Raw genomic sequence first — 26,913 nt, 5'->3', positions numbered from 1 at the left:
GGGAAGCATGAAAGATATGAATTAGATTTAGCATTCCCTTATGACAGTTGCCTGTTTATGGACTAGTGAGAACATAGGGTGAATATTTGGTGAAAGGAAGTTTAGGATGCTTAGTGAGTTTTTATTGCAATGCATTGTATTTATTTGGCACTTTTACCGTACTGGGAACCCATGGGTCGGGGGTTCTCATTCCGTATATATCTCTTATTTTTCAGATACAAGTCCAGGTGCTCAAATGTGAGCTGTGGTTCATCTGAGAGATGGCGAATATCTTTATATTCTTTACTTTATATTTTGCTTAGAATCTCTCCACCTTAACTTTGAAAAGCTTATATTATGTATTGAACTCTTTTGAACTTGCCTATAGAGGCTCTTATGTTTCTTTTGGGAGAGATTAGGAGATTCTGTGGTCAACTACTGTTATACTGTATCCTAGCCGGCCTAAACTTCGAGGGTCGCGACTAGTGGCTATTTACTTATGTTATATATCTATATACTGTCTTTCTCTTACTCCTTTATGTCTTTTTCCTTATAATACTTTCGACTTCACGCTTTATCTTTTAGTTGTCGTTACGGGAGTGATACGACTTCGTGATTTTATTTTTATTCTTTTCAGGCTTCTTGATTAATACCCCCTTCTATTATACTTATATTTATTTAATAAAAATCCACCTTGAGAGTTGTACCACCTTATTATCATTGACTTATGACTCAAGTATAAGGATTTGAATATTAGGGTGTTACATTATGCTCTCAATATGAAGCTATGTCTAAGATCCACCAAAAACTTTGTACCATATCAAAGGCAAACAACACCAACCCAATCCTTCACCCAACAGAATCTCAACCCCTTCTCCTTATTTCACCTCCCACCAACCCATCTAAACAACCCCCCGTGACACCTGACCCTCCCCATGCTAACCATGTTCACCACGAGGAGAATTGGGCAAACCCTTCACTGGATATGGAAACCCAAGATGTGGAAGCTATATGACCCACCTGTACGAAAGATCAAAGATATAAGCCTCCTAATCTCCCCAATGGTTCAGAAGTGGAAGTGAAAAAGCAAGATTTTGTTGCAGGAAACTTAGAAGAATTAGTTGCAGCGATGGAGGTTTTTGAAGAAAATCAGAACCAGGAAAATGATATGGATGAAGCTATCCCTCCTCAGTCAGAGGAGGAGATGTTGTGTGCTTGAGGCTTGGGCCTCATCTTTCCAGGCTTGTGATCCTTTTTCTTTCTCTATTTTAATGATTATTTTTTTCCTGGAATGTTAGAGGTGCTGCGAATAGTACTATAATTCGCTCACTGATTGATTTTAGAAGAGTTCATAACCCGGATATTATGCTTTTGTTTGAAACCCGTTGTAGCGGTGACAGAGCTAGAGAATTAATTAGACAGATTGATTTTAGACATTCAATAGTAGAGGAGGCATAGGGGTTCTCAGGAGGAATCTGGGTCCTTTTAAATGATGATAACCTTTCAATTAACAAGATTAAGTCTTAGAAATAGTTCGTTCATTTGGAGGTCATAGAAGAAGGAGATCATAAATGGAATTTAACAGCGGTTTATGCTAGCCCTATTAAAAATGAGAGAAGGGAGTTTTGGTATCAAATGCGTTGTATTGCCACCAACCAATCTATCCCCTGGCTCCTAATGGGAGATTTCAATAATATCAAAGATGCAAGGGAGAAGAAGGGGGGTGCTCCAGTGGATGCCCAAGCTTGTAGAAGATTTACAAATAACATAGAGAGTTGTGGCCTGATTGACATGGGATACTTGGGATCTAGGTTCACTTGGAAAGGTGGAATTCGGGAGAGTAGGAAAAGAGTCTTTAAACGTCTTGACAGAGGGCTTGCTAATCCAATTTGGAGGTTAGTAAATCCGGAAGCAAAATTGGAAGTACTTACTCGCATTAATTCAGACCACCACCCTCTTTGTCTTACCACCAACCCTGATAGAGTGGACAGAGGTCATAAACTGTCTTGTTTCGAAGTAATGTAGGAAACCCACCCATCCTTCAAAATTTTCCTTCTCCAGAACTAGAGAAAACATGAACCCTTCGCCAGTGCCCTAACTTACCTCACCAACAGTCTTAAGAGTTGGAATAAAAATTTGTTTGGTGACATATTCAAGAAAAAAAAAAGAATCATGAATAGACTGAAGGGGATTCAGTGTGCGCCATCCTATGGAAGGGACCAATTCTTAGATGAGCTTGAAAAAGAGCTTAACAAAGAGTTGGACACTATTTTGGAATAAGAGAAAATTTTTTGGCTCCAAAAATCTAGACAACAGTGGCTTGCAGATGGAGATAAGAACACAAGATTCTACCATACAAAGACCTTGATCAAAAGAAGGAAAAACAAGATTTACAAGCTGAGAAAACCTTATGGCAGCTGGTGTGAAGACCAAGATTTCCTTAAAGACATGGCTCTTGATTTGTTCCAAGATCTTTACAAAGAAGAGGAGAATAACAGACTTGATTTGAGCATTCAGCATCATTACCCTCCCTTGAGTGAAACTCAAAGTAAGTCTCTTGTCCCCTCTACTTATATGACAGAGATAAAAGAGGCAGTGTTTGGGATAGGCTCCTTGAAATCCCCGAGACAAGATGGTTTCCCTGTTCTTTTCTTCAAGGAAAACTGGAACCTTCTGGCTGATGATTTTTGCTCTTTTATCTAGACCCTTTGGCTCTCCCCTGATTTTATTAGTGACATCAACCAGACTCTCATTGCCCTCATACTAAAGATCTCTCAACCCGAATTCATCTCCCAATTTCGTCCCATTGCGCTATGTAATGTTGCATACAAGTGTATTACAAAAATTATTGTTGCAAGAATTAAACCACTTTTGCCTAAGAGAATTGCCCCCAATCAATCTAGTTTCATTCTGGGTAGAATTATTTATGACAACATCATCATTGCCAAAGAAATGATCCACAGCATGAAGAGGATGAAAGGAACAAAAAGATTCATGGCAGTGAAGATCGATTTCGAAAAGGCGTATGATAGGTTGAACTGGAATTTTCTCAAGAAGAGTCTGATTGATTTCGGGTTCCCCCAGCATTTCATAGATATCGTCATGGCCTGTATCTCATCTGTTAAATCCAGGGTTCTTTGGAATGGTTGCCAATCTAATGAGTTCGTTCCCCAAAGAGGTATAAGGCAGGGGACCCCATCTTCCCCTACCTTTTTGTGATTGCTATTGATAAACTGTTTCAAATGATTGAGCAAAGTGTGGATTTGGGAAGCTGGAAGCCTATGAGGGCGGGCAGAGCAGGACCAGATATCTCTCATCTTCTCTTCGAGGATGACCTACTCCTTTTTGCTGAAGCATCGGTTGAGCAAATGCAATATATCAATAAGATGTTGGAGTCTTTTAATAAAGCTTATGGTTTGAAAGTAAGCATTGCTAAAACTTTCATCTTCTTCTCTAAAAATATTAACTTTAACCTGAAGGAGAAAATTTCTCATATTAGTGGATATAAAAAAGTTAACCAGCTAGACAGATATCTGGGTGCGTTTTTTACAAACAGCAAAAGAGGCAAAAAAGTGTATACAAATGCTATTGTTCGGGTGAAAGGTAAGCTTAAAGGTTGGAAAATAAATTATTTATCCTTTGTTGGGATAGTGACTCTTGCTCAGTCAGTGATATCTTCAATCCTTAATTTTGATATGATGTACTCTCGTGTCTCAAAAGAAATTTGTAATGAGATAGAGAAAATCTAAAGAAGCTTCATTTGGGGTGAAGAGGGGGGGGGGGAAGAAAAATGCATGCTATTTGCTGGGAAACATTATGCAAACCAAAACACTTGGGAAGTTTAGGTTTCAAAGACCTCCAAATCATGAATGAAGCTTTCTTACAAAAATTTTTTTGGAGAATGCTTCAAGAGGATGATGCTCTTTGGGTGCAAACCCTCTGAAACAAATATGGCAGAAATTTGGATTTGTTTCACTCACCTTGCATAAAGACAGGTGACTCGAATTTGTGGAAAGGAATAGCAAAGGCTGCGGAGTTCTGTAGGCGGCATATCTCTTTCTCAATTGGAAATAGAAGAAAGACTAATTTGTGGCAGAATAGGTGGATTATAGGAGAACCAAACCTCTTGCAATCCAAAAATAATCTCCATCAGGAGATTGATTTAAAGGCCAGAGTAATAGAAGCTGTGAACATAAATGGAGAATGAGATTTCAACTTTTTAGCTCATCACTTACAAGAAACAACTATCAACAAGATAAGAGGTATACCCCCTCCTTGTGAGGAGGTGGAATAGGACAAAGTGCTATGGTATCTTTCTCAAGATGGAATATTCACTGTTAAAAGTGTTAGGCATGGCAACGGGTCCCTATGGGGGCGGGACATGCCCCCCGCCCCCGCCACCTATAATCTGTCCCCATCTCCGCTCCGTCCCCGCAACGGGTAACGGGGACCCCGTATCCGCCGGGGATCGGGGTCTCCACGGATACCCACAGATTTGAAAAAAATCAAAAAATTAAAAAATAAATTCACAGCAAGCAAACAAGTTTAGAATTCAATTCAATTATAATACAAATTCAATTCAATACATATACAAATTCAACTGTTTTCATCTCACAGAATTATTAAATCTTCTTCAAATATACAATGAATTTAACTCATCTTCATCTATTTCTAATTTCCAAATTCAAAATTCAAAATTTTCAAACTGAAACCCTAGCCTCTCCAAAACATTGTGTCCAATGGTCACCGCAACATTTAATCCACCACATATCTGTTCATTTTAATAACAAACATCTATTATTACACAAATCTTATACCAATTTCACATATCTGTTTCCAATCTAATCAATTTCATCAAATATAAAATTAGTTTCATTAATTCTTTGTTATTCTTTGACACCCAGATTTGATGAGTAATAAGAACAGAGCCTGCAATGAATTCAAATACTGAAAAAGAAAGAAAGAAAGAAAGAATCAAAACCTGAGCAGGTTAATACACTGGATTGTGAGGCGGCGACGCCTGTGGAGGTGGAGGTGGAGCAGCGGCGCAAGTGAAGATAGAGGCGCAAGTGGGGGCGGCGACGCGGCTGGAGCCTCGCCAGCGACGCACCAGGTGGTTTGAGACAAAGAGAGAAGGTCGCGGGTGGAGATAGAGGCACGGGTAGGTGCGGCGACGCGGCTGGAGCCTCTCTAGTGACACACCAGGTGGTTTGAGAGGAAGAGAATGAGGCGCGAGTGAAGACAAAAGCGGGGTGAAGACAGAGACATGGGTAGGGCAGTGACGCGGCTGGAGCCTCATCGGCGACACACTAGTTTGTTTGAGAGGAAGAGAGGAAAGAAAAGTGTCTGGGTGAGGCAAGGAGAGTGGCTGGGTGAGGGGATGAGGAAATGAAGAGGGAGGCGCTGGAGTAGTGAAAATTAGGTTTTAGATTAATATATATATGAGGACATTTACGTAAATTTATATAAACGAATTTCCACGGGACGGGTACCTCGCCCCGTTTATTAAACGGGGACCTGTACCCGCCACCCACGGAAAAAATTTTTTCCCCAAATATGTCCCCCAGTGGGTAAATTTCCGTGGATACCCGTCCTGCCAGGAGAAATTGCCATCCCTAAAAAAATGCTTATACAGAGTTGAAGGGATTTGGTGAGACCCAAGACCAAATTTGGAATTTGATTTGGAAGTGGAAAGGACCACAAAGAATTAAGAGTTTCATGTAGATGGTAGCTCACAAAAAACTGATGACGTCTCAAAGAAGAGACAGATTGTTTGGAGCAAGCTCTTCCTGTCATATCTGCAGTAATACGGAGAAAAATATGAGTCATGTCCTTCGAGATTGCCAAGCAGTCTCCACTTTTTGGGCCAAAATCATGCCCCTTTCACCTTCAATCTTTCTTTAGAGCTCCCTTTGATGCATGGATCCGTTGGAATTTAGCATCGGATTTAGGTCACTCCAAATAGATGCCATGACAATCAGTGTTCATGGTAACGTGTTGGTGGATGTGGTGATGGAGAAATAAAGAGATTTTCTCCCCTCCTTTTAAGCGATCGAAAGATGCTTCTATGGTTATATTCTCCTATATCAAGAATGTGGAAGAGGCCTGCAAGATTTTTAATCTTTATGGAATGAGATCAACAAGAATTGAAGCTCATATAAGACGGATTCTGCCACCACTGGGTTGGGTTAAGGTTAATTCTGATGGTGCAGCAGAAAACAATCAAGGGAAGACGAGTTGTGGTGGAATTATTAGAGATAGTCACAGAAGATGGATTGCAGGCTACAAAGCTAATTTGGGATATTGCATAGCCTATAGAGCAGAGCTATGAGGATTCTCAATGGACTCCGAACAGCTTGAGTGTAGCGACCTTCAATTTTAAAAAAATATAAATATAAATAAGTTATAATTTATTTTGTAAAATTAGAATTCCTTATTTTTAGAAAATTATTTTACTATCAGTAATTGAACTAATTTCATAACAATTTGAATTCAATCAAATTCATATTCTTTTATATATATATATATATATATATATATATATTATGATGAAATATTTTACATAATTAAAACTATAATTCTAGTAACTTATAAGTAATGAAACTTATATCTATATCTTAATTTGAGTAATTGATATTTTAATTTAAAAATAGAGTTTAGTTAATAATATTATTATCGAGTTCGATATCTGCCGATATGAGTATATATCGGTACTCTTTGGTGAGCTTAGCTTTGCTAATGCTTCACTAAATATCTTTTATCCTTAAAGCTGCGTTTGTTTTTAGAGACAGGACAGAACATGACACTGAAACGGAGACAATAGGATGGAGACACTAAAAATTATCTTTTGTATATTGTGTTTGGATACGATGGACAAGACACTAATGTAATGTCTAGTATTATGTTTGGATACACATGGACAAGACTAAAATATTATATGAAATGACTAAAATAGCCCTGTGATTCTAAATTTTCTACATCAATACAAATTAATTTAATAAAAAATGAGAGTACGTAGGAATACAGACGAAACTTAAAAAAAATATTTGAAGAGACAAAAAATTTTAATAAAAATATATATTAGTATTTATATTAAAATAAAATTTATAAATATAATTATTTTATTTTAAAATTTATTATTAATATGTAGGAATACATATGGTTAAGATTAACAAAAAATAAATAAATTTAAATTTGATTAATAAAAAATTTTGTTTAAGTTAATAAGCCAAATTAATTTTAAATAAAAAATTAATTTAAAAAAAATCCATTTTTACATGAAAAACAATTAGTTTTTGTATATAAAAATCTATTTTTATTTAAAAAAACTAATTTTTTTTATTTAAAAATTGATTTTTCTTTATAAAAAACTGATTTTTCTTTAAATTATATAAAATCAATTACAATTTATAAATTATTTTTTAACATTTTAAAAGATTAATTTTACTTTTGCTAATATTTATCTTTTAAAAGTTTCAAGATTAATTATTTTTGTTATTATTTTTATTACAAATCAAATAATATAATATAAGGTTAAAATGGTATTGAAGTAAAACGATAAAAAGAAAAGAATTATCTACCCCAATAAAAAATTCTACAGAAATGAGAGAGTGAGTACCTGAAAAAGAAAGAGATAGAGGAAGAACAGAAAGAAAAAAGTATCTCTGAACAACGCAATAGGAAAAATAAGAAGAGGTAATAGTGAAAAAAAAGAAAAACAAAATTTATAAAATTGTCCGTGTCCACTCTTCCAAATCCCGTGTCCATCATTGTCCTTTGTGAAAGAGTGGACACAAAAGTATAAAAAACTGTCTCGGAGACAATATGTCCATTGTCCATGTCTCTGCTTACAAACACTTTTTAAACAAGTATTGTCCATGTCTCCGTGTCCTGCCCCCGAAAATAAACGCTACCTAAGTTACTAATATCATTTATATTAGTAACTCATATACATTCAACTTTATATATTATTATTATTATTATTATTATTATTATTATTATTATTATTATTATTATTATTATTATTATTATTATTATTATTATTCATAAAGCACATAAACAAAAGGCGCTTCGATTATGCATTACGTTGCATATATTCTAATTATTATTATTATTATTATTATGCATGTGCGCATATATATATAAAAAAGGCGGCAGCCATTTACCTAATGGAAAACCGTTGTATACATATACATATATGTAAGAGGAATGCTAGGGGCTAGTAACTTTGTAATTTGTAGCCATCAAATAGCCATCAATGATGGTTTTAATGGTATGAGATGGGTGTAAGATTTCATCGAATGGTTCATTTTTCTTTGCTGGTTACATGCTGGTTAGAATTTAACAAAGTTGCTGGCCCCTAGACTTTTCCTATATGTAATATATAATAATGATTATCATTAGCTTTATTATATCATTGGCTTTATATATAATAGTATTATTCTAATTTTATTATTATTATTATTATTATTATTATTATTATTATGCATGTACGCATATATATATAAAAAAGGCGACAGCCATTTACCTAATGAAAAGCCGTTGTATACATATACATATATGTAATATATAGTTATGAGTATCACTAGCTTTATTATATCATTAGCTTTATATATATATATATACACGCGCGAAGGAATGAGTGGCGAGAGAGAACAGTGATAGAGAGAAAGAAGTGTGCGAACATAAACCTCCTCTAACTTTTTGGTTTCGATTTTTTGCAATCCGTAACCCCAATTAAAAATCTAATCTGATAAAAATATTTGTATCTTCTTTTTCTACACGTTGGCACCACTTTTTGTCGGTAGAAGTTGACGGTGACGTAGCTCCTCTACCTCTTGAGTTCGGCCAACGGGAGTTCTAGGAGGCACAGACGATTCTGGACGTCTTCTTTTTCGATAGCTCGGTCAAAAAGCTTCACCAGAGCTTCGAATATTTTGATTCCGTACGAAGGTACAGTTTTGGTTTCTCGTAGTTAATGTTTAATGTCACGTGAAAACTTAGACTAGAAGACCTTAAGATAGGAATGAACTGAATGTATAATTGATGGATTGTGTATATGATATAAAATATGTGGTTTAGCTGTTATTAATAATTTGTTGTTGAAGTTGGTTGGTTTGGGGAAAGATCTAATATTGGTATTTGGTTGATTTTGAAATAATTTGTTACTGGAAATGATTTGAATGACTGAGGGGTATTTGGTTTGGTAGTTGGGACCCTTGAAGGGTGGCAGAAATTCGAGTTTTAGAGGAAATACTGCCAAAATTTCTATAAGAATTGGAGTTTTGATTTGAAGTGTTATTTTAAAAAGGAAAGAGATTATTATATGGCTTGTGTATTTGAGACTATTTGTTGACCCTCTGTCGCAAGATGTGACCGGGCACTTTAACTCCCCAGATTCCCCCATAGGCATGTATATATATACGAATATTGAATATTATATTTGAGCTTGGAGTTTAACTCCATGGAATATTATTGAGTTTGGAGTTTAACTCCATGGAATATTACTGAGCTTGGAGTTTGACTCCATGGAATACTATATTATTGAGTTTGGGGATGCGCGCACAAAGGGACTGTCCAATGGTTAACTACCACGACATGTCGGGTTGGCTGTATAACCGACAGATGAGACTCATCAGCCATAGGACAGACATACATCATATGCATTTGTTTGCTTTGTTTGCTTTGTTTGAGTGTGCATTGTTTTAGTTTGCTTAACTGCTTAATTCTGCTTATCTGCTACTTGTTCTACTTGCTGTAAATTCTTCTCTATCTGTGTTTTCCTTACTTGAATTGTATGTGTATGTTTTCTGAGAAATCCCTCTTGACGGAGGTGTGAGGGAGGGAGGTGTTCCACTAGTGTCTCGAAAGATTGGAAGAGTCAGAAAGTGAAGTGTTAAGTTAAAGTTAGATTTAGAACTTTAATACCTTAGATAACTTACCTAATTTCTGGTTTAGTTGAACCCTTAAGCTGAAATCTGAGTGTCGAAGTTCTAGGAATGCCTCTGGCTCTCTCGGGACCTTTTATATTAACTATGCGGGCACTTTTACCATGCTGAGAACCTCCGATTCTCATTCCATATATATTTTGTTGTTTTTCATATGCAGGTTGAGAGGCACCTCGTTGAGCTTCTGGAGAGCCTCCTTACAAGGGAAAAACTATCTTTTGGACTGTCATATTTTGTTTTAAGCTATATATATATGTTTATAGAATCTTCGCATGTACATTTTGTGTTTTGTCCCTCCTAGAGGTTGTCTTGGAGATATAGGTGTTTATTTTGTAGTTTGAGTTTTATTTTGGGTTGTATATAAATATATATAATTATATACAGGGACGGATGCATGTGTATAAGTGTGGGCACAAGCGCCCCCACTATAATTTGAAATTTTTTTGAGTAGTATATGATAATAAAATTTATTTGCCCCCACTAAATTATTGAATTTGACCCCACAATAATTTTTTACTCAATTTTTGGTACTTCATAGTCAATTTAAAAATTTTATATTAGATATTGTTAGAATGATCAATTCTCAATTTAAATGAAATTTGTGTTTTTTCTTAGAAATCGACTCGAAAGAGCATTATTTATCTTTTTTTATATTAGTTTTATTTTTTTTTTCTGTAACAACTGCATTAATGAAAAGAACTTTTTCAACTATAAATTTTAATAAAAAATTAGCTTCTAATTGTATGAAAAGTATATATATATATATATATATATATATATATATATATATATATATATAATACTACACATTTAAGTCTTTTTATAAACTAAGTCTAATCAAGTTAAACAATAAAACTTTGAATAATGTTAGTCATAACTGATTTTTGTTATCTTATACTAATTTGGTTGGACTTAGTTAACAAAAAATTTGAATATGTAGTATTATTCTACATAAAAGGAGAGATATTTCAATTGTATTATTAAGAAAAAGATTATTCAATTTTTTTAAAATATAAAACCTAAATAATAAAATTTTAAAGGGTAAAGTATATTTTTTGTCCTTGAAGATTGACAAAAATTTCAAAAATACCCTTAAGTTTTATTTTGTTTCAATTTTATTCCAAAAGTTTTTGATTTGCATCAAATATATATCCCCTGACGGCTAATTTTTCAAAAAATTTAAGACTAATTCAACAACAATTTCATAAGAACAACTCTCAACACAAGCAAATCAAGTATAATTTTCATGCATTATTGTTAGATTAGTCCAAAATTTTTTGAAAATTTAGCCGTCAAGGATATATTTGATGCAAATAAAAAACTTTTGGGACAAAACTGAAACAAAATAAAACTTAAGGGTATTTTTGAAACTTTTGTCAAATTTTAGGGATAAAAAGTATACTTTACCCAATTTTAAATTATATGTTATCATTTAAATTACTATTTTAGTGTTTTAATTTGTAAATTATATATTTTAAAGACTAATCATATTATATGTACATAAAAAATAATCACATGTATACATATTGAAATAAAAAATAAATTTAAAATAAATTACAAATACATATATTTATATATAAATATCTAACGATTAATGAAAAATTTGATAATTGATTTTTATATATAGTTAATGTTTTTATTATAAAATTTTTTATTATATTATATATATTTTGCCCCACTATCAAAATTTTATGGATCCGTCACTGATTATATACTCTGGTCGGCCTTAACTTCGCAAGTCGAGCCTGGAGCTTGCTATTTGAGTTTCGGAACTAATATATACATATGTTTTCAGTTTTCTTTTGATTTTACTTGTCCGTTCTACGAATATCCATGCGAGTGTGACGATTTTCTGTTTATCGTTTTTGTTTAGCTTAATCTTCAAGGCTCATTGATATGATTTTATCTACTATATTTATGTATATATCCTTTTTTTTTAAAAGTCGTAATATCTTGCCACCTCTACTTTACAACTTAAGCGTAAGGTTCTGTGTGGTAGGGTGTTACATTGGGAGCTAGACTTAAGAAATGTTATTATAGAATCGGATTCCAGTGCGGCTATTGCTATGCTCCGTAATAGATATAAACTCTTGTGCAACCCGAATAGCATTACAAGACATATAGCAAGGTATATAGATAGAAGTTGGGAGCTCATGTTTCAGCATATTCATAGAGAAGGTAATAGGTGCGCAGATCACCTTGCGAGAGAAGGTACAATAGCTAGTGCCGGATGCCATTTTATTGATCTTCCTTTTAGTTCTCTTAGTTTGATAATTGATGATGATTGTAGAGAGGTTAATTTACCTCGAAACATAGTTGTTTAGTTCTTCTTTTTGGGCTTAGGCCCATTTATATACTAAAAAAAAAGAATGCCAATATCAACTACAAGAGGCACGTCCAAAAAAAAAAAAAAAAAACTACAAGAGGAATAAGGGGTGAGTAAGTAGATAGTATTTTTTCATAAAATTAATAACAAAATCCAATTCAATTACTAAGAAATTAAACGTTAATGATTGATTAATAGGATTTTAAACTTTTTTTTACAAGAACGAAATTGAAAAAAAGAAGTATTATAAAAAATTTTTAGTTATGTTTCTATAACACAAAAAAAAAAGATATAACTTAACAATAATATTATAACATTTATATTACTTATTCTCTTAATTATTTGTGAAAATTTAAATGATAAAATAATATTAAATTCATTTAAAATTTTTTAAAACAAAAATAAAATAATTAAAATATTAAGACTGAAATAAAATTTAATTTAAATATTAAAAATTAAAATAATATTTTATTTTAAATAAAATTTAAAATAATTATTTAATAATTAATAAAATATATAAAAAATATATTTTATTATTATAATTATTTAATAATCCAAATATTATGAATACCATCTAAATTGAACCCTCTCAAATTGAGTTCAGTGAAGATGTTATAGTCACACACTCACACTTGGTTAAGAAAAAAAAATACGTTAGAATTAGTGTGACCTTTTTAAATTAGTCTAACTTTTAATAAAAGTATTTTTTCTTTTTCACAAAATACTAAAAGTAAAAAATACCAAAATTAAAACAAAAAATAAAATTCAAATCAAACTCGCCTTAAATTTTGTCTCCTTATAAATTATCAACGAGAAAAAAAATTAAATAATATTGACTTATAATCTTATGATAATATACTATCATTTCGTTACCAACAAGCCCACAAATATTATATTATTATTATTATTAAAATTAGAGCCTGCAATGGTGTGAACCTAATCTAAAATATTTTCCATCTCCAAACCTGCAAATCTACAATACTATACTTTGGAAAGCCATACGAGTCACATAATATTGAGGCAACAATGAAATTTTGGTGATGATAAAGTTCCAAAAAATATTTGGTAACGAAAGCATAGCGAATCAAATCAAAAGAAAAAATTGTAAAAAGTATATATATAATAAAAAAGAAAATAAGATATTGAATGTCAGGCAAAAAAATATTAGGAGGGTGGTATAAGAATAATACAGAGCCACTCCGTCATACACTCTCCGTCGAGATGGCCTCCGCCGCTACTTCCGACGAGCCTTCTCGGACTGTATTCCTCGGCGTTGACGTCGGCACCGGCAGCGCCCGCGCAGGTATTTCTGTAATCAATCCTATTTGACCTCCGCCTTTTTTTTTCCTTCATTTCCGATATTGCTCTGCATTCTTGTTCTGAATCCAATTATCACATTGTGTTTGATGCTCGATGAGGTGGAGTCGCTGTTTTATATGTGTTCGCGCGCCTCTCGATATTTCTGCTTTCAGAAATTGCTTAGATAGTCGTTAATGATAATGAAGCTTTTCAGCTAAGTTTTGTTCATGGTAGTAGACTTGAAAGATGCGTCAAACTGGTACTAATTTGATTTAGTCCTTTTTTATGGGTTTTGCAGGGCTGTTTGATGAGAAAGGAAAGCTTCTTGGTTCTTCTAGCAGCCCAATTCAGATATGGAAAGATGGTGCTTTTGTTGAGGTATCTTTTATTTATTTTTAATTTTCAATGGAAAATACCTAGGTTTCATTTATTAATTATTATCATTATACATTGATGGATGAAGCCAGTATGCAATATTTGGGATTTTTAAAAACAGTCCTGGTTATGTATTTTGTTGATCTTACGAATGGGGAAGGGATGGTTTTGAAGTTTTCACTTTAGTTCCCTGAGTTAGATATATGTGGTGCTTTTCACTTTAATTTTTTTTAAATTTATGTTTATATTTTATAATGTAGATTCATCTTTTTGTGCTAAACAGCAATCCTCCACAGATATATGGCTTGCAATCTGTGCAGCCGTAAAAGCAGCTTGCTCTCAAGCAAAAGTTGCACCTACAGAAGTAAGAAGTCTAGGATTTGCAGCTACTTGTTCTCTGGGTATGTAACATTTCTCTTTACATGATTGATTTAATTTGTTTATATAGTGACTCTAACTGATTGTTTATGAACTATATAACAGTTGCAGTGGATGCCGATAGCGCACCTGTTTCGGTTTCTTTGACTGGTGATTCAAGAAGAAATGTCATAGTATGGATGGATCATAGAGCTGTAGAACAAGCTGAAAGGATCAATTCCTCTAACTCACCTGTATTACAGTATTGCGGTGGAGCTGTTTCACCTGAAATGCAGCCACCAAAGGTACCATCTGAACTAATCCCATTATTTAGTCACTGGTCAGCATACATAATATGCTATGCTAAATTATCTTTTATTCTTTTAGGCATTTTTCTCCGTAGATGCTATTTTGTTAAAAAAAATTTTAAGTGCAGTGCAATTCATACTCTTTATGGCAATGGCTATTGATGGAAATGAACATTGAATGTGTTTTTAAACACCATGTCTGCAACTGGGGCGGGGTCTTCTTATCTTTTTAGACTAAGCTCAATAACCTGACTAACAGATTTGTAGAATATATATACAAATTATTCTTTAATGAAAAGAAACTTGGAGCATGGGGATTAATTAAATGTGTGCTTGTCTATCGGAAAATTATGTTACATAGTCTTTACCGATCCAAGCTACTAAACTGGTTACATTTTGCTCCATGCAGTTGGTTGTTACATCATCTATAGTTTTGAGAATCATGCTCTCTTTTATGAACTCATTTTCCAAAGCATTCTAAACTTTTCAGCTTCTATGGGTTAAAGAAAACTTGCAAGAGTCTTGGTCTTTGGTTTTCAGGTGGATGGACTTGAGTGATTGGTTGTCATACAGGTACTTACTTATGTATTTATCTATTTATTTATTTTGTTATTCTTGATGTTCAATGTCATTCTATGTTGGAGTCAAGTGGTGTTTAGCCTTGATTTATTTCTGGTACTTCTTTAGGGCAACTGGAGATGATACTCGCAGTTTGTGCACCACAGTTTGCAAATGGACATATCTTGGTCATGCTCACATGCAGCATATCAATGATAAAGACTCCCGGGATATGGAAGCTTGTGGATGGGACGATGACTTTTGGGAGGAAATTGGTTTGGGTGATCTTGTTGAAGGACATCATGCTAAGATAGGTATCACATCCGACTAACATTGCCCTGCTTATGTTGATATGTCATAAGCTGTGAGACTATCTACGAGGATTGAGTGCAAGATATGAAGATATATTTTTCTTTTACACATAGTGCAATATTTATTGTTATTATTAAGTTTGAAAGTTGGTAATTATTTTTTGAAAAGTTCTTGTCTTTTTCATGCTTGATTCAATGAACACTGTGGAATAAGCTTGAGTAGGCTGACAGTCAAAATCTGCTTTTTGTTCCATTCTTTTCTGTTCTGTATTCTCACTTCTCAACTTGATAATGAATCAAAATAACAGGAAAAAGTGTTGCTTTCCCTGGACATCCTTTGGGTTCTGGCCTTACTCCTACTGCAGCAAAGGCAAGAAATCTTTCACTCAACGTTTAAGTTTTCCACATTACTTTGAAGTTTGAACTTTTACTTTGGTGAAGTTCATTAATCAAACAAAACTATCTTGCTTAATGGGAAAATATTGTACAGACTCCCTCTTCTGCGGTTATTAATTCAGCTTGATGTGATAGACTCTAATAATTCAGCTGCTTTTTAAAACTTCTGATGGGTTGAAATTTTCAGGAACTGGGTCTCTTACCAGGAATTCCCGTTGGCACATCACTAATTGATGCTCATGCTGGTGGTGTGGGGGTAATAGAAAGTGTGCCTCCAACAGAAGCTGGAGGTTGTTGTCCATACCTTATACCCGTGATTATCAATTTTTTGGCTAAGTTGGTAGCATTTTGCATCTAAAAGAACTTGTATATCTCAGAACATGATGAGGAAGCAATTTGCAACCGGATGGTGTTAGTTTGTGGAACTTCTACATGCCATATGGCCATATCCCGAAGCAAATTATTCATTCCTGGGGTCTGGGGTCCATTTTGGTCAGGTATGCTATGCTGTTTTCTCTTAAATAAAGCATTTGTTTCAAGGAATTTCAATTTATTTCCGGGAATTGGCCATAGAAATATATTATGTTTCTTTGAAGTTTTAAATTCTAACACCTAGAAATAAATTATTCCCAGGAATAATTTATTGCCTAAAATATGACATTTTATCCCCATCCAAACGGATGGATATTTGATATTCCCATGTCAAGGGAATAAAAATTAAGAATAATTATTATTATATCCCTTAATTATTATGCTTCTTGTCAAAGAAGTCCTCCTTTTATTAGTATTGAGGTTATTTGAAAGTTACGAATCTATTTCTAGGAATATGTATAATAAAACAAACATATCCTAATTTATTCTGGAATATTAAAAATAATTCCCAACCATTTGTAGTACTCGGGTATAATATTCCTAGACATAATATTCCTTGGAATATATTTATTAACCTTGAAATAAACGTCCTCTTAAAGAACTAAATCTCGAGTCTTTATCATAGCGTTGTAATAATCAAGAGTCACTAATGAGCTGGCTACCCAACCATGCAGAACAGTTGTTAATATCTATACATCTGAAAGTTATTGTTTCTTTCATTTGACAATTGGAGTTTCCTTTTTTTTGGTAACAATTTTAAGTAGCGTTGCATGCTTCTTTGTGTTTGAAAATTCATGGGTAAATCTGTTTTGATTGGAACTTGCATCTGAAAGATATTCATTTTAGGTGAGCTGTTTTTCTCATGCTAACATTCCTTTTGTGACTCTGTTCTGATTTAAATCACTAACGTATATTTCTTTAAAACGTAAGAGATTAATGTAATTGAAGGTTATCTTTGACAGGATCATGTGATGGATACCCTGTTTAATTTTCAGTATTGGTTCTCTTGCATCTATGTCTTCACCTGTTTTTCCTTTTTTCTGGACATTCAGCAATGGTACCTGAATATTGGCTGACTGAAGGTGGACAGAGTGCTACAGGTGCATTATTGGATCATATAATTCAAAACCATGCTGCTTCTCCGCTCCTTGCAAATAGAGCTGCTTCACAAAGTAAGGATCCCCCTCCCCCTCCCCCTCCCCCTCTTCTCTCTTTCCCTTTCCCCCTTTTTCTCTCTTAAAGTATACTAAATATATATATTTTTTGTCCCTAAAGTTTGTCAAAAGTTTCAAAAATACCCCTAAGTTTTATTTTGTTTCAATTTTGTCCCAAAAGTTTTCGATTTGCATCAAATATACCCCTCGATGGCTAAATTTAAAAAAAATTTAAGACCAATTTAACAATAATGCATGAAAATTATGCTTGATTTGCTTGTGTTGAGGGTTGTTTGTATGAAATTGTTGTTGAATTGGCCTTAAATTTTTTGAAAAATTAGCCGCCAGGAGTATATTTGATGCAAATTGAAAACTTTTGGGACAAAATTGAAACAAAATAAAACTTAGGAGTATTTTTGAAACTTTTGTCAAATTTCAGGGACAAAAAGTATACTTTACCCATATATAAATTACTCAACTAGTCAAATTCAGCACCATTTATAATGCCTTAACGAGGTTAATTGTTTTATGTTTTAAACAATGTTTCAGAGATTTCTGTGTTTGAGCTTCTGAACAATCACTTGGAGACATTGATGATTGAGCAGAATAAATCCTTTGTTGCTGCCTTGACTGAAGATTTACACGTTCTACCCGACTTCCATGGGAACAGGTATGCGACCAATATAATCTTTCCCGTTATATTCCAATTGCCAAAGTGACATCCAAATAATAGGCTTCTATATATTATGGTGCAGGTCTCCCATTGCAGACCCAAAATCAAAGGGAGTTGTCCATGGTATGACACTTGACACAAGTGAGAAACAGTTGGCTCTTCTATACCTGGCAACTATGCAGGGCATTGCATATGGCACACGTCACATTGTAGAGCATTGCAATGCCCATGGCCACAAAGTAAGGATGCACAATGCCATCACACCTATTTGAGGTTATTAATATTCATCCATGTTCACACCTGCATCCATTGAGTCACACCTTGTTTGTGTTGCTAGCATCCATCATCCTTTAGGCTGAGGATGACTTTAAATCCAGAAGCAAAGAAGTTAAACCGTCATGACAATATGTCATGATTACAACTATATTCTTTTGTACTTATGAGATTTGATTAAGTAACTGCCTAAGATTTGATTGTATAACTTCAAAAGCCTAGGCAATGAGATATTTTGTTTGCTAATTTTTTTGTGCATTATGATAGTGTAACCACACTAGCAGTAATTTTCTTTTAGTGAGTTATTCTTCTATAGCCCTGTTATGTTGCCAAGTCATTACTCTTGGTTGCTGATGCAGAGTTGGTGGCTTTTAATTTCATGATTGTACTGCCTTTGCTTGCAGATCAACACTCTACTTGCATGCGGTGGCCTTTCAAAGAACCCTATATTCATTCAGGAACATGCTGATATCATCGGTATGTATTGACGAATAGGGTTGTGGGAGTGTATGCATAAGAATTGCACACCATATACTATTTTCTCTCTGCTACATATTCGATACGACTCTGTCTGTGTGAAGCAGAAAATTGCAGTAATCCAACTGTTGAAATGCAGGATAATAAATAAGCAACTTCAATTCTATGCAAATGCACTATATACGTGAATCTTTTCATCTAACTTTACGTTTTAAACATGTCTACATGGTATACTTTGGTTCAACCATTTAACACAATAACCATACACTATTTTATTTGTCAAATTAAATCAAACCAAACTAAACCTTGGTTGGTTATCCTCTTTAATTTGGGTGTTTAAGGTCACTCCTAGTATCTCAAATTTTGTCATTAACACAAGTTAAGGGATTTGGATCCTATGGAGTTCCTTGCTAAAATAAAGTTGAAATTGTTCCGTGATCTGTATTTTATTGTCCATAAAACATTGACTGAAATTCATGTGCACTCTAATTGTATGCAATGACATATACGGTCATTGAACTGCCATTGAGGCATTATTTTATATTTAGTTCTTTAAAATAAAAAGAAGTTGAAATGATGAATTATGGTTATCATTTTCCCAGGTTACCCTATAATTCTTCCAAGGGAAAGTGAATCTGTGCTATTGGGTGCTGCTATTCTGGGAGCTGTTGCTACAAGGAAATATCATAGCCTTAGTGATGCCATGAAAGCCCTGAATGCACCGGGTCAGGTGGGGATGCCATTCTTTCTGTCATGAAACATTTAGAGGGAAAAAAAAGAGTAATTTCTATTATCAGATCGAAAATTAAGGTCAATTTCATATACATGTAGGGATGGCACATTCCAAGTAGTTCTTAAAGCTGTATCAACAACATTTGAAGTATAAGAACTGACATGTCTGCTCAGACTAGCATAATGACATAACATGAGTTCAAATTTAAAATGTTTGTAACTTTTGGCAGGTGATTCATCCATCAAATGATCCAAGGGTTAAGAAGTACCATGATGCCAAGTATAAGATCTTCCGTGGCCTCTATGAACAGCAGCTTTCTAATCGTTCCATCATGGCTCAAGCCTTGGCATAGCTTCGCAGTTTGCATGCTGCTCTGCTTCAACCCAAACTCTGTTCGATTAGGTGCTATTTCAGAAGCAGCCTCTTTATACGGTCGAGATTGTTGTCCTCGTGAAAGAAATCACGTCTTGTATGTTAATAGGTTCATGAACGTATCTTTTAAAGGTTCTCTTGTGGCATAGGTTAGACACGGTTTGAAGAAAACTAAATTTATTTTTTTTTTGGAAAAGGTAAGGGGGATCTTAAGGTCTATGTACATATTAATGGGGCATCTTATTCTTTCCCTTCAAAAAGAAGAAAAAAAAATTTAAACGTCTAATTTATGGTATTTTGTCGTTAAATTAAGTCAGTAGACTAGTTTAACTGGTGTCTAGTACTAATAATATGCTTTTCGATATTCAAAACAACATTGTTTTGGTAAATGAGAACCCTAGGCTCGCTCAGTAAGTCCCTTGTCCAGAGTAACTATGCAGCTGGCAGCATCATATGCAAGTATAGTCTCTGATTTAATTAGATCTGCACTTGCTGGCTTGGAAGGCATATTTCAATATCAAATAGGTTCTGATACCCATCCAGCCCTTTTTTGTTCTTGTGAGCCTTTAATTGGTTTAAGAGACAAGAGAAATATTCCAAGTGGTTTTGACTTATTCTCTCGGCAGGACAAATCATGCTGACACGCTAAGCAATTAAGCATTCAATTATTTATCTCAACTCATACTAATTCATACGATCAAATATTTAAACAGTAATTCATAAATAACCCCTCAATTCATCATCAATAACTAATAGATTTACATGATTCCGGTTTGCAAACAAAAACACCAGACTCAGAAATTTAACTAACTTTTTGTGGGAGAGGAAAAAAAAGATATAATTTGAATTAGAGAAAAGAATAAATAGGTCCCTAACCTTTTGTCCTGCGGATATTTTCGTCTTTAACTATTAAAAAATACTTTTAAGTTCCTAACCTTCACAAAACTTAGATGGATCAGTTCCTCCCTCCAAATACCTCCGTCAGGGACTAATTCGTCCAAATGTCTTCGTCAGAGACTGATCCGTATTCTAAATATGTATTTTACCACTATCATAATCTCACCTCCTGAAGAGTGAGAAGTGGAAGTGGAAGTGAAAATGCAGTGTTGAGTTGACGTTCACGTAGGAGAATGAGGAAAAAGAGCATATGCTAGAGAGATAAATAATATGCGAAAAGGAATACCGTTACGAGAGAGTGCCACGTGTCACGCTACATGGCAAGCAGGCATCGCATCTTGGAACATCCTTCAACCACATCCCCCACTTCCTCCCTCCTCTTCCTCTGCCTATGGCGCTCCTTCCCCATCACCATCACCATCACCATCACCATCACTATCGCCTCCTCCTCCTCCTTCTTCCTCTTCTTCTGCCTCCTCTTCTTTTCAATTCCTTAATCTCTGATCCAAACACAGACAAAAAGAAAAACCGAAAGCAATAGTGTGCGATAGAGGTGGAAGACCGGAAGAGAGCGCTCAGAGCCAACTAACGCTGCTCAAAAATCTAACCTAATTGGGTCGCGTTCCCACTCCCAAATTTCCAATTTTTATTATCTATTATCTATCTATATCGGATACCCTCTAATTCGCCATTCCAGGTATCGCTAATAACTTCTCCTATAGATTTGGATCTATCTGCACTGCACACGAACCCTTTGTTGATTCTTTTTCCTTTTTTGGTATTATTATTTATTATTGTTTCGTCTTGATTACCTTCAATGAAAGTTACCATTTTTGTTGATAAATTACCACCTTCTTGACTCGTTGCTATTCTTCTCGGGAATTTGATGCCTTTTTTCTAGTCTTCAACCTCATTCTGAATCGTGACACGCAAGAGTTCTATGATGTGAATTGTGAGTTGTTCTCATGTGTAATAAAGGATTTCAATGTTTCCTGAGCGAGTCTGAGAATCTAATCAATCATCCACATCCACCACAACAACAGCAGCTACACTATAATTTCATGGATAGCCTCACTGTGGCTCAATCACCGCCGGCATCGAGCCTCAACGATGATAGCCGGCGTGTGAAGTTCCTGTGCAGCTTCCTGGGGAGCATAATGCCTCGCCCACAAGATGGGAAGCTGCGGTATGTTGGTGGAGAGACGCGTATTGTGAGTGTTCCAAGAGATGTTAGCTACGAGGAGTTGATGGGGAGGATGAGGGAACTATATGAAGGTGCTGCTGTGTTGAAGTATCAGCAGCCTGATGAGGATCTTGATGCACTTGTCTCTGTTGTGAATGATGATGATGTAGTTAACATGATGGAGGAGTACGACAAGTTGGGGTCTGGAGATGGGTTCACTAGGCTTAGGATTTTCTTGTTTTCGCAATTCGAGCAGGATGGTTCCTCACACTTTATTGATGGGGACGACACTGAGAGGAGGTATGTTGATGCATTGAATAGTTTAAACGATGATTTCGGTAGGAAGTTGCAACAATCAGAGTTCACTATGATGAGCCCTGTGGAAGATATCCATGTACCTGAACAGTTCTTTAGTCCACTTAGTGTGGAGAGTGGGATGCTTGGCCACAGAAATGGGGAACTATCTATGTCTCAGTATAATTTGCATCATCTTGCAATGCAGCAGCAGCAGCAGCAATCTATGGGACAGAGGTATAATGAAATGGATGCTCCATGGAATCCTTCCTATTTCTCTCCTAGGCATCATGCTCTCCATGACTCAAGATCGTTGGTGGAATATCCATCTTCTCCCACTGGTACAAGGTACCGTGTACAATTTCCTGAGATGCCGGATAAGAGCATCGATAGAGTGCAGGAAGAGTATGCTCGAATTCATGTGAGTCAACATCCTATCTATGAGAATCAACAGCAATATTCCGAAAATGTAGTTTGGATGCCTACTGGTGAGAAGTCAGGTTTTCCAGGCAACATTCTTCATGGTGCCCATGTCATGGATGGGAACAGTAGATATGGTCAACCACATCCATGTGCGGAATGCCAATCAAACAGGGACAATTTTGCAGTGAATGCGGATGCAAAGTTTCATCCTGGAATCTATCCCAATGAGGAGTCAAGAGGACATGCCTCGGGCTCAGGAAGAGTGAATGATCATTATGGCGGTGATGTTCCTGTTCCTGTTCCTGTTCCTGTTACAAATTTCTCCATTGGGCATGGTAGTGTGTCTGATGGACATAACTTATCTTCTAATTATATTCATCAACGAGCTGGACCTGAATTAGGGGCTGAACTTTTCCCTGACCAAACTGCAGCTGCTATACCACATCTGAAACTTCCTTCTCTGGAAGAGCACGGTATGCAGTACAGCAACCCATCTTCTTCCTTTGGAACAGATAATCATTATGCTGTGCCTCGTGGACATGTGCCTGGGCATCCTTTCTGGAGGAACACTCCAACTCCAGTTCATATTGGACCATCATATGAGGCAACTGCTCCACCTAATGGCATTATAAATGCTGGATTAATCAGGGGGGAGGGCAGTCCTGGATTTTTCATTGGATCAGATGGTCAAAATGCTTGGGTGGATCCCTCACAGAAATTGTCAGGTCATGATGGGTTAGACATCCCAGAACACCCTTCTGCACAAGCGCAGAAACACCCACTTCCAGTAGATAGTCTTCATCCCCCACAGGACAAAAATTCTGGTATCTACACAGAACATGTGCAGCTGCTAAAATCACCTCTTAATATGGTTCTGAACCAAGAGGTTTTAAGAAATGATATTCATATGACAGAGGCAATGAGTTTGCTATCTCGAAGTTTGCGTGAAGGAAAGGAGGAGAAATCCGAGGATATAGTTGAAAACTGTGCTGCACACTTGCAGAAGATATCTTTTGCAGTGCAGAATAAAACTTCTGAGAATGTAAGCGGAGCTGCTAATCCTGTTGAGTCTAATAATTCAAACGCAAAACCTGCAGAAGAGGTTGCAAATGTTGAAAAACTGAGTAATAAGGACCCACCTGTTCCAGAAGATGCTAAGGATTTGGTCGATCAATTCAGCTTTTTGCCCGAGTTGATGGCTTCTGTCAAAAAGGCTGCATTAGAAGTTGCTGAGGAGGTGAAAACTACAGGTTGCATGAATCCTGATTCTCAGATACAGAATTCACCTCCTAATGAAGACACAACAAATGAAGTTGAACCAGTGGTGAGGATGAAGTGATTTTGATTTCTTCTTTCAAAATGAGGCGAAATACCTCTAGAGTGGGGTGTAGATTTTGCTTGTGATTATGTTGCCTTAAAGTATCTTTTTCTTTGTTTAAAGCCTTACAGTATGTCCTTACTTTCTTGTAGAATGCTCATGGTGATCTAGAATTGGATGCTGAAATTGACCACGTAGATACTTCTAAAATTGAGCCTACTGAAGCTGAGGAAGAAGCAATCGCTAGGGGATTGCAGGTTTTCTTGTCATCTAGTCAAATCCATTTTGTTCTGCATGTTACTTTGTTCTCTTTTCCGGTTGAGATATTTTTATGGCTTTTCTTTCCTCCGTGTTTTGGTTTTGATGGTAGACTACTAAAATTTCAGACAATAAAAAATGATGATTTGGAGGAAATCCGTGAACTAGGTTCTGGAACTTATGGGGCTGTTTATCATGGGAAGTGGAAAGGTTCTGATGTTGCTATTAAGAGAATAAAAGCCAGCTGTTTTGCTGGAAGACCGTCCGAAAGGGCTAGATTGGTAATATTCAGATTTGGTATTTTATTTATTTATACTTTCTTTCAAATGACTATTGATTCAAATTTGTGGAATGATTTTTTTTTTATTATTATTCTTCTTTTGCTCTGTATGTCATGAATTTTCAATTTCTTGTTCAAAAGCTTTTCTAAATGAAAAGGCTGAAATATTGGCTGTAAGCTGAGATTGAGATGTTGTTTGCTAGCCTGGTTAGAAAGGAGGAAAACTAGAGCAATTATAAATTCACACAAGTAGTTTGTATACAAATTATTAGACCTAGGAATATAGCGATTTTATTAAACTTGCGCAAGTAGTTTTGAATACATCAAAATAATTAGTGACTTCATTTTTATCTCTTTATATTTTTGTTCCAGATTGCAGATTTCTGGAAAGAGGCATTGATGCTGAGTTCATTGCATCATCCAAATGTTGTCTCTTTCTATGGCATTGTTCGTGATGGCCCTGATGGTTCTTTAGCAACTGTGACGGAATTCATGGTTAATGGATCTTTGAAACAGTTCTTGCATAAGAAGGATAGGTAATTTAATTCATCAGGCCTTGACGTGCTTTCTAGGACTGCACCACCCTACCTGTCTGACTGTTTTGATCAACTTATGCTTTATTGTGGGCAATTGACAGAACGATAGATCGTCGGAAGAGGCTCATCATAGCTATGGATGCTGCATTTGGGATGGAATATTTGCATGGAAAGAATATTGTGCATTTTGATTTGAAATGTGAGAATCTATTGGTCAATATGAGAGATCCACAACGTCCTGTCTGCAAGGTATCCCCTTAAAACAACCAATAACTAAGCCTTGTCCTACTAAGCATTGTGGAAACTTCAATTAAGATAAAATTCTATGACAACAACTGTGTAAACTTCAAATTGAGATGCTTAAAGCAATGCAATAACTTCTTTTTCCTGTTCGAAAATATTTTAATGGAAAACCTTTCTAGCAGAGTTAAAATGATGATTTCATAAATTTTCAGATTGGTGATTTAGGTTTATCAAAGGTTAAACAGCACACACTAGTGTCAGGAGGGGTACGTGGAACATTGCCATGGATGGCACCTGAACTTCTTAGTGGGAAAAGTAATATGGTATCGGAGAAGGTATTCTTGGCATAGCTGTTTGGCTTTTACATTTCTTATAACTGTTTCGCCATCGCTAATGATCTTTCTTTCTGACCTTGGTTGCTTGTTCTGTAGATTGATGTTTATTCATTTGGGATAGTCATGTGGGAATTGCTCACAGGGAATGAACCCTATGCTGATATGCATTGTGCTTCAATAATAGGTGAGAACCAAGTAAGAAGCAAAATACATAGAGCGATTTGTTTTGCTACATAATATGCTCTTTGTGGTCTATATTCTTGTCAACAATGTGCTTGGAAGTTGGAAGAGTATTGGCTATCTTATATTTTGCTAAGGAAGTCACTGTTGACTTTTTTTATACATATATGCACTAGTTTCTTGTTTTTGTTTTGTAGGAGGAATTGTGAACAACACTTTACGTCCTCAAATCCCGACATGGTGTGATCCTGAGTGGAAGTCTCTAATGGAAAGTTGTTGGGCTTCTGATCCTGCAGAAAGGCCATCTTTTTCAGAAATTTCAAAGAAGCTGAGGAGTATGGCTGCTGCAATGAATGTCAAATAGTCTATTGATCTTGAAACAGGTTGTTACCCTTCTCCCATTGTATGTAGCATAGGGTTGGTAAAAGGAGGGAAATAAGGTGAAGCATGTTTCTTCCAGTTCAAGAATCATGATGCTTAACTTAAAAGAGAAGAGAAGGGAGGGAGTGGGGGATATCTTAACTCCCCTGTTATTCAATCTTATCCAAGCTTGTACTGTAATATCATGCCTTGGTTTAGTCTAAAAGATCTTTTATAGTGTTGCCTTGAATGGTATTTTAGATTAGTGCATATAGTTGCACTATAGCATGATGGATTTTCTCTCAGAAGCGGCATGGTGATCTGAAGAGAGCTACATGTGGAATATCAATATATCACAGTGAGTGATTTTATTAATAGACATGTATCAATGATTTATTATTGATAGGATGGAATGTGAATAGTAGTTATGTAGTTGCCAAAACGTTACTACTATTTTTTTTTCTTCCCTCTGTTAATGAGTGATATTAATGGGTGCAGGGCTTTTGCAGTTTTGAAAGTGATCAGGTTTTGGTGGCCTGTGGAGGAACCATGCCTTCTCTCTGGAGGGATGTGTACATAAATTTAACCAACATGTCTCCTTTATTTCTATGCAAATGTAATAAATTCAATTTGTCATCAAAATTTTATTTGACATTATTTTTTATATTATATCAAATATGATATATGTTCTCTCAA

General features: G+C 35.2%; 3 protein-coding genes across 5 annotated transcripts; all 3 read left to right on the top strand.

Annotated features, from left to right (window-relative positions):
• The first annotated feature begins 1,108 nt into the window (after positions 1-1,108).
• On the top strand, positions 1,109-2,004 carry LOC107615652 (uncharacterized). Its single transcript, XM_016317700.1, has 3 exons — positions 1,109-1,188; positions 1,278-1,372; positions 1,535-2,004. Exons 1-3 carry the CDS (start codon positions 1,109-1,111, stop codon positions 2,002-2,004), a joined length of 645 nt encoding a protein of 214 aa, XP_016173186.1.
• An 11,170-nt stretch (positions 2,005-13,174) lies between these two features.
• Positions 13,175-20,196, top strand: LOC107642135 (FGGY family of carbohydrate kinase). 2 transcript variants are annotated; one of them, XM_016345447.3, is made up of 15 exons: positions 13,175-13,555; positions 13,850-13,929; positions 14,210-14,327; positions 14,410-14,588; positions 15,082-15,164; positions 15,279-15,463; positions 15,769-15,830; positions 16,044-16,146; positions 16,234-16,353; positions 17,281-17,400; positions 17,932-18,052; positions 18,138-18,294; positions 18,733-18,805; positions 19,408-19,535; positions 19,768-20,196. In XM_016345447.3, exons 1-15 carry the CDS (start codon positions 13,399-13,401, stop codon positions 19,888-19,890), a joined length of 1,809 nt encoding a protein of 602 aa, XP_016200933.1. In that variant the 5' UTR covers positions 13,175-13,398; the 3' UTR covers positions 19,891-20,196. The 2 variants fall into 2 exon arrangements, 1 of the variants encoding a protein (XP_016200933.1); XR_002350780.2 differs by having other exon boundaries at positions 13,228-13,555; positions 18,138-18,328.
• Positions 20,197-20,941: 745 nt separating this feature from the next.
• Positions 20,942-26,913, top strand: LOC107642117 (kinase superfamily with octicosapeptide/Phox/Bem1p domain-containing protein). Of its 2 annotated transcripts, XM_088502270.1 has the most exons (10): positions 20,986-21,504; positions 21,709-24,031; positions 24,178-24,282; positions 24,412-24,564; positions 24,936-25,099; positions 25,201-25,348; positions 25,555-25,677; positions 25,774-25,861; positions 26,055-26,575; positions 26,716-26,913. In XM_088502270.1, exons 2-9 carry the CDS (start codon positions 21,773-21,775, stop codon positions 26,219-26,221), a joined length of 3,207 nt encoding a protein of 1,068 aa, XP_088358396.1. In that variant the 5' UTR covers positions 20,986-21,504; positions 21,709-21,772; the 3' UTR covers positions 26,222-26,575; positions 26,716-26,913. The 2 variants fall into 2 exon arrangements, with proteins under 2 accessions (XP_016200919.1, XP_088358396.1); XM_016345433.3 differs by having other exon boundaries at positions 20,942-24,031.

The sequence above is a fragment of the Arachis ipaensis genome, chromosome B1, assembly GCF_059453495.1.
Source record: "Arachis ipaensis isolate K30076 ecotype BB chromosome B1, ASM5945349v1, whole genome shotgun sequence".
In the NCBI taxonomy this organism is placed as follows: Eukaryota; Viridiplantae; Streptophyta; class Magnoliopsida; order Fabales; family Fabaceae; genus Arachis; species Arachis ipaensis.
This window is presented reverse-complemented; position numbering and strand designations above follow the sequence as displayed.